This window comes from Panulirus ornatus, chromosome 31 (genome assembly GCF_036320965.1).
Source record: "Panulirus ornatus isolate Po-2019 chromosome 31, ASM3632096v1, whole genome shotgun sequence".
Taxonomy (NCBI): domain Eukaryota; kingdom Metazoa; phylum Arthropoda; class Malacostraca; order Decapoda; family Palinuridae; genus Panulirus; species Panulirus ornatus.
Window position 1 is genome coordinate 1,040,135 of NC_092254.1, and position 8,526 is coordinate 1,048,660.

The 8,526-nt window shown below is 43.1% G+C and overlaps 1 protein-coding gene and 1 long non-coding RNA gene across 4 annotated transcripts in view; one reads left to right on the forward strand and one right to left on the reverse strand.

The window, feature by feature from the left end:
* The window catches only part of LOC139758648 (uncharacterized), a 184,611-nt gene that overhangs the window by 170,124 nt on the left and 5,961 nt on the right, over nt 1–8,526 (reverse strand). For all 3 annotated transcript variants that reach the window (XR_011714881.1, XR_011714888.1, XR_011714882.1), the window contains exon 2: nt 6,532–6,638. This is a non-coding gene — a long non-coding RNA (uncharacterized lncRNA). The remainder of the gene's footprint in view (nt 1–6,531; nt 6,639–8,526) is intronic.
* Nucleotides 607–6,417, forward strand: LOC139758865 (uncharacterized). The gene is made up of 3 exons (XM_071680728.1): nt 607–868; nt 2,961–3,223; nt 4,336–6,417. Exons 2-3 carry the CDS (start codon nt 2,970–2,972, stop codon nt 5,408–5,410), a joined length of 1,329 nt encoding a protein of 442 aa, XP_071536829.1. The 5' UTR covers nt 607–868; nt 2,961–2,969; the 3' UTR covers nt 5,411–6,417.

The following is an 8,526-nucleotide window of genomic DNA, read 5'->3' on the forward strand; positions in this document are numbered from 1 at the left end:
CTCCACTTTATAAATTCCCTCATATATTCTTTACCATCTTATCATAACTCATTCAAAAATTGACCATGAGGACATCTGACTGGCTGATCTGTTATCTGGACTTCTGGCTTATCAACAACCGGAGGCAATAAGGCACGTCAACGTTCGCTTATAACCGCAAATCAGAAAATCTTGAACACCTTCCCACAAATTTTCAAAGTAATTCTACGACCACACCCACTCTCACGGGAAGTATGGATGGCTGGTTGATGGTTATCAACGTCAGCCTACATCATCCAACAGAAACCTGTTAATAAAGAAAACCTTGCAACGTATTTCAAAGAAAACGTTACGATAAGTTAGGCTAACTTTCCCAAACAATAAAGGAATGAAGTAAACATTCTTGATCCCCATCTTGCTTTTTCTTGACGTGAACAATTTGACACAGTTCGTGATTATGTTTTTATGAATGAAATGTATCACTGACTAAAATACCAAAGTACCCCCTCCCCCTCATCACCAGTCTTTACCATCACTGATGGAACAAAGGCGGAGCATTAAACCATACTACACTGTACGTTATCATCTCCGCTACGGGATGAAGCTCGTAAAGTTACGTCGTCAGCCGGATATATCCAAGAGTCTTGGGTCAGAGCGGAGGCCACACCGTCCACATGTGTGGTCAACTCCAGGCTGCCAACCACCCGCGGCCTTCATGGTTAATCCCATTCAACGTACAAAACTACTTCCATAATCCCTCCTCCTGTGTGGTGACGAACGCGCCATCATCCCAGACTCTAATGTGACTGAGATAAAACTGGATACCGGACAAGCCTAGCTAGCTTGTCGTCAAGTCTCAAGCGGTGCAGGGCAGCACACCACCATTCAGGTGAGAGAGTTAATATTGGTGATCACTTTACGGTCCTTGAGCACAATACGGTAAGGTTCTTAAGCATGACCATACGACCCTTTAGGGTAAGGTCAAAGGCCCAGCCATCATACAGAGGGTTGTTAGTACCGTCGTGCTCAAGAGCCGTACCGTATAGTGCTCAAGGGCCGTGCAATTGTTCTCAAAGGTCGTTCCATCTTCCTGAAGGGTTTCCATGAAAGTAATGTATGTGAGGTTATAAGGTGGGGCCCAACACGTCCATGCGTGAACGCTTTAGTCTGTCATGCACAAATCATTTTCCTCTCCCCCTCCCCCATCCCCTTCCCATCCACGTGTGCATACAAAACATACAAATATGCATACACAAATGTAAATGCGCACAACCACATAATATATATATATATATATATATATATATATATATATATATATATATATATATATATATATATATATAAGAGGGAGAGAAAGAATGTGTGTGTGTGCGTGTGTAACGACGCATGCCCAACGGATAAAACATCCGTTGTGTCCAGATAACGGCATTATGTTTTAAATATCACATGTTATGTAAAACTAAGTTAACACCGTACACATAACGTACATATTCAAACTATGAAGGTAAATTATCCTACAAACATCTAAACATGTGCACAACTCTCAAGTGTGCTCATCAAATTAAAGATAGGCAATGAGGCCTTTACAGGCGGGTCCTCCACCGTAAGTACATTTTCCTGTAATGAAGATTGACTTAAACTAAATGCAACAAGAATTCCCACGTATGACATACTAAGTATAACTAACATTTACTTGCTTTAGTAGTTGGAGCGAATGTGTGTGTCCAGAGTTCTTCAAGCTTAATTTTTTTCCCCGGATGTGCAAATAAAGGTTTTACAGTTACCACCACGACCGTCACATTGGCGCTATAATCGAGTGTTGTTAACATGGGAGTCACTAGATTGGTTTGCCACATCAACATCTGCACTTCCCATAAGAGAACTAGTAAACTGTTAGTTTCACACAATCATGAGTTTATCTACGACGAGATCTTATCAGGCAAGTCTTGCGCGTAAAGATCACCTCAGGAAAATCAATATATAAAAATGATAAACCCTAACGTTTTACCAAACGTTTGCGTAAGATGGAGGCCAGCACCCTATGTGCATTAGAGACAAGAGAAATGACAGCTATCTGGACCAAGGTGGAAAACCTGACTGCTAGTAAACTGTTAGTTCAAGTAAAGGGCAGCCTCGATGCTGCAAGGTCCCATTAAAATGGGCTCTGGGATCTCATAAACAAACACCTAACGAGACTAGCTTATCTTGCCGGACGTTAAGCTACGCCAGCGGTGAGGGCTCGCTACGCCATCTCCAGCCTCTCTCTTACCCTGTTTGAAGGACTATAAGAAACTTGACCGAGTCTATACTATACTTGAAGAATAATCTGACAACCTGCTGCTACTAACAAATATATCTAGATATCATTTCTGCCCATCATTTTTCGTCTAGTACTTTATATTCATTGAATAAATTGTGTGTTGATTTACAAAATTCATCTCATTTTACATAAAAACAAGAATACTTATACGTTTCAGCATGATAACGTGCAGCACATTTCTCTCACGGGTGAGAAGTGTTTTTGATTGCGTGGCTTCACTGTGAGGGTTGAGTCTCAACTGTGATGGTTGAAGACTGAACATTCTCATCCAGCCTCCACTCGCTATCCATGATCGCTGATACTGACACATGACACGTCACACTAGTTCTCACACTTAAACTCAGAGTGAGTAGATCTGTGAATATATTTCTTTACAAAGAGGCACAGTATTAAGAGTTGATGTTAGGCATGAAAGTGTGTCCACATCAGAGGACTCATTTCTGCAAATATCAATACAGTAAAACCGCCGCAGGAGTACGCCGTTTGCCATGATAACATTTTTTTTTTTTTTTTTTTACCGCAGGATGTTTCAGTATGATCTACGATTCGTGAAAATCGAGAGCCATCAAAAGATATCACGCATTACGAGGGTAGTGTGGGTGCTTTTACCAAATAGGGTGAACGTCATCTCTAGTATTGTGTGTATGTATATTCTCAGAACCAGACTATGGCAAACACAACGGACGTTGCCAATGACGCGCCAGACTCCACTGATCTCAGCGTGGCTATGAGCACGTGGACCATCAACGGTGCGCTAGATTACAGGAACACAGTGCGTGTTAGCGAGGACAGCGTCACGGGGATCCACCTAGTGAGCTACCAGGTGGTGCTGCCGGTGATGGTGGCGGCTGGCTTGATCCTCAACACGCTAGTTCTGATCTTGCTCAAGACACCCAGGCTCTTGGCCAGGCCTATGAACAGGTCAGTTCAACCCTCAGATTTATACCTAGTTCTCTGTCTATACCTGACGCTACCTCGCTCACGCGGGAAATGGCAACCGTGTGGGGTGCGTCTTCATTAATGATCTTCAGCTTCTCACCTAATTCAGGGATAACGTTGATCATTCCACACTACGCACTTCAATTCACTTTAACCTCCCTCCTCACTATAGGTCTCCGTTTTCTTTTCTCGCACTGAACATGGCTCCTCTACTTGGACCTGCTCACCATCTCGCAATGGGGAAGAACAACCTGGATTGAAGAACTAAAATGTAATTTCCACCCATCTCTTTTTCTAAACGTATTTCCTTCCCCTTCATTCAATATCAAAGCTTCACGGTTCATCTCTACAATATAACAATGGGGAAGAACAACCTGGATTGAAGAACTAAAATGTAATTTCCACCCATCTCTTTTTCTAAACGTATTTCCTTCCCCTTCATTCAATATCAAAGCTTCACGGTTCATCTCTACAATATAACACTGAAGTAGGGCATAGCCATGCCCGACACTATCCTAGTCATCTTATAGCTAATCAACACAGTAAAGTCTGCCATACAAAAGCTAGGCTGTTATACGCATGTCATTATTTTCCAGTATGCAGCTAGTTCATGTCTATACCAGTTTCATTCATCCCAGTATGGAAAAAAAATGACTGGCATATCTGGGCTGGGTCCTCGTCCACCACTGTTTTATCCAAAGCGGATCAGAAGCATTCTGTCTCATTGATTCTCCCGGCATCATCTCTCCGACCACCTCCTTCTGTCTATCGTCATGTTGCTGACTTCTCCCTGTTCTATCGTTACCATTTCGCCCACTGCTCTGCCACCAATGCATGGACCAAAGGCACACGTCTGTCGAATGCTTCCTTTTTTTTTTTTCACTCGAGAAGACCAATTGATGGCCTGCATTTTGGTCGTCTTTGTGATATCCTCTGTTCGTCCTGCATGTGCTGTCTCTTCACACCCTCTGATCATCCTGCAGGAAGTAGTACCACCTAACACCTGTAGGTCGTCCTGCTGGTATTACCTCCTCACATCCTCTGGTCGTCGTCCTACATGCACTACTTCCTAACATCCTCTGGACTTCCTCCAGGTACTTCCTGGTGCTGGTGTCAACTGACGTGCTGGTGCTGGTGTTGAGTATACCCACCGCCATCTCCCTGAACGGGTGTCGAATTTCGTCGTACGCCGAGGCGCTCTACCTAGTTCACGTCTCATACTCCATCTTCTACATGGCCCAAGCCTTTACCCTTTACCTCATCCTCCTGATCACGTACGATCGCTTCCTGGGACTCTGGTACTTCAAGCGGTTCAAAGATGTTCAGACTCGCAGAGTGTTCCGCAGCCGTATGGCGGTCACGGTGTTCCTGTGTGTTGCGATGCATCTTCAACACCTGTTCCAGGTGGAGATTAAGTGTTCCAGCAACACCGAGGAACAGGATGGGGAGTGTCGGGAAGGCATATGGATCATCAACGACTGCCTCCACTACCTAGGCAGGAAGACAGTGCTGGACAACATCCTGTGGGTGCTGCGAGGCTTGGTCGTGCTTGCGGTGCCTATCGTGCTCATCCTGGCCTTCAACGTGGCCATTATAGTAGGGCTTGTCCGCCGTCGACTCCACAACATGGCCTCCACTCCCAGGAGCCGACGCCAGGCCTTCTCCAGCATCTACATCGCCCTGGCCGTCTCCGCCGCCTTCTTCGTCTGCAATATACCCATCTCCGTCTACTCTGCCATCTACGCGGATAAAACTGACAACTGTCACGGGTCCTTCTCCGAAGAAATTTTCCGCGCTGTTGCTAACCTCCTGATGATAGGAGAGCATCTCATCCACTTCCTGTTTCTGTCCTTTAACGACAGCTTCCGGGAGGAGCTACAGAGACATATCTTGTCAGCAGGACGACGCATCAGGGATGCCCTCCAACACTCCACTCCCACCTTCTGCTCCTGCTTAGGTCCTCAGAAGAAGGACGGCGACGTGACGGGGCAGGATCCAGCGCCTCCGATTTTCTTCATCTCGATGCCAGAAGTCACGGAAGCCGGTGGCGGTGAGGACCTAAAGTGTCCTGGTACCGCCTTACAGATCTTGGCACCCAGTGACACCCTACGCCCCAACGACCTCACACAACTAAGATCCTCTACATCCACGATAGAAGAGGTACTATGAGTGTGGTACCATCTGCTCCACTATTGTTCCACCATGACAGGATCAAACATCCTATAAGCCAATTAATATGTCTGGAACTTGTGGATGCACAAGTCCTGTATGTCCATTAATACGCCTGGACTCTTAGGGTTAATACATCCTACAGGATACTTTCTATAACAGGATTCTTCGGGATCATATCCTACAGGTGTCAATACATATGGATCCTTCATGATCATACATCCTACAGGCCAGTTAATACGATCACACCCTTAGGGGTCTACACATCTTTCACAGAGCCACGTCTTAACTCGGAATGGTCTGTCAGACCTAATAATGACCATCAAAATATTGCTGAACTCATGTCTGTCCTGTAAACAAATCATGTGAGACGTCAGACACAACATTCAGACCTAGAGCAAGACACTACAACCCGACCCCCAGTTTACCATGGCCCGGACCTTAACCTGACCCTTGAAGATCTGGTCAAACGCAAGGCTATCGTACCTATGGGTCCTACCGACGCGCTTGAGGAGATTGTGTCCTATGGAGAGTTTGGGAATCATAGAAACATTCAGTCTTCTAGTACATAAGAAGGCGATCAATGGATTCTGTAGTTATGAAAAAGTTTAAGGAATTCTGTCGAAAATGTATACGTTCTATTGGGTATGTATGTCTTCTGTGGCAGATCTGACAGTTTTCGAAAGGTTCAGACTTTTTAAGAGATGGTGCTGGTTGTTCTATGCTACAACTACTGTCTTAACAGCTTCTGCTGGTTTTGTTACGAGTGCCTATCACGAAAAGGATATTCAAGGGCATTTCTCAATGTCCCGTTTAAGCTTAGCTTATGCATGATTCAAGCTGGTTATGTATTATTCAAACTAATCATTTGTAAATCAAGATAATTATGTATCATTCAATTTTAAGTACTTTAAATACAATGTACCAACTAATCATATGTACAGCTGGGCATCAAATGAGAGAATGTATACATTATCATGAATGTAATATAACATTATGGTTTATGTGTCGTGCGTTTTCATTGATTTGATATGAACTTAGATCAGAGGCTGCCCCCTCTCCTCCTCCTTCTCTGACTATCGTCCGACAAACGTGCTATGTCCTGCATGTTGTCTACTTACCCTTATTTCCTTCAATGTGTATCCTGATCATCAAGAGTTCCTTGGCAGGAAGTCACTTCCTACAGGCCTGGGTTCCTGCAGCAAGCTGGCGGCCCACCTCCATGCGCCTGCGGGAAAAGATAAGTGAGGTGACATCCCAGTAGTTACGTCCTAATGGAGGGTGGCGTCTTTATATGGCCATCCGAATGGTGACATGAAAATGGTTATGTCATTACGGTGACATTCACATGGTAACATGATGAAGATGAGGAAGCCTTATGATGATCCTTCCATATACAACACAAGGCCTCTAACCACAAAAAACGGTAACGACACAAACCACTGAAACAAACATCTAACTACAAACAATAACGAACACAAACCACTGAAACAAACCTCTAACTACAAGCAATAACAACAAACCACAACAAAATTAATAATAAACGCACAACATGAGCAGGCCGGCGGGGTTCAGTATTTATGTTTATGTTTTCCATTTCGTATTGTTGAGTCGACTACCCACGTCTCTCAACGCTTCCCAATACCCTCCACTTCTGAGTCTCGTTACCCACAAGTCATCATTTTCTAACATCACTTCCACCTCAGTGCATTACAGTACAGAAGTGTATCTTATACTATAAAAGGAAGTATGAGATAAAGTCGCAAATATTCTGGTCTCCTTCCTAGGTTATTCCAACGTGCTGGTATAGATTCGTATTACGAAAAATGCACCTACTTTACAAATGAAAAATCATTACCGAACATTAATCACACCTGCCGATAAACCAGATCACCATTTCTACGGACTCTATTCAAACACTTCTGAAAACATTCAGAACCACTGATTTATGGCAGGACAGTAAAGTCACTATTTAGATAATTACGCTATGACCTTTCCACGCTACTGACAAGTGTTGGAACACTCGTCTCCACAACTAATTCCGGCTGATGCCAAGTGTCAATATATCACGGTATCTTGGGAAGGGTAGGGCAGTGCAGGCTCCACCCGGCTCAACGTTATGAGGTCAGCAACGATCATCGCTTCACTGGTGAGTTGACTGTCTAGTGATTTCCACGCTACATTACGCCTCTAGATCCCCGAATCTCGCAATGTTATTCATCAAAATGTCTTGTAAGGATATGTGTGTGTGTGTGTGTGTGTGTGTGTGTGTGTCAAACGTTGAGTTCACTAAGTTTCTTCATTAAAGGAAAAATATAACATTTAATCAAAAGTAAACACGCAAAAACTTAAAACAGTATAATTCATCTTTTACTTACCATCAGAAAAATAGTAATTCATTTACTAACGCAAAACATACTTCAAAAATCACTTATTTTACAAAATAAAAATAACTTGCACATCACATACATAAAAATTATTCACCAATCACTTACCAAGAGGAAAATAACTCATAAATCACTTACTTGCATAAACCAAAATCTCATAAATCACTCACTTATCAACACAAAAATGACTCATAAGTCAGTAATTTGCAAAACAAAAATGACCCATAAATCCCTTATCAAGAGAACAAAATCTATAAATCAATTACTAAGAGGAAAATAACATCAACACAAGATTAACCCATCATGGGTAAAAAACGGGCTCGCCCAGGTGCACAGCTCACCTGGTGTCTTAATATTAGCCATATGTTTCAGTTTCTAATTTCCCCAATTCTTGTGGTCATCCTTACCTTCCAGTATGTCCCTCAGAACAAGTGCTCTTACCTCAGACCAACAACAAAAAAAAAAGAAAATTAGTATATCACCGTAAGGACGTCCCCAGCAATCTGGATGTCACATGAAGAAAATGACTATAAACGTCTTTTTTTTTTTTCTGCAGGTGTCTCCTACCCCACGTTGACATGGACCACCATTTCTAGCTGTGTCTATGGTAGACATTTCTGAGTTTTCAGTTCATAAATACATGTATAACGGAATGTGCTTGAGGATTGTCAATATCATTACTGCTTCAGCTATGTGCTTAAGTTTAAATTCTCTTTTTGATGATATTTT

Excerpts from the sequence above, each read along its gene's own strand:
- LOC139758865 (XM_071680728.1), top strand. The coding sequence starts at position 2,970 with ATGGCAAACACAACGGACGTTGCCAATGACGCGCCAGACTCCACTGAT. Across the intron at positions 3,224-4,335 it reads TTGGCCAGGCCTATGAACAG|GTACTTCCTGGTGCTGGTGT; the intron begins GTCAGTTCAACC and ends GACTTCCTCCAG.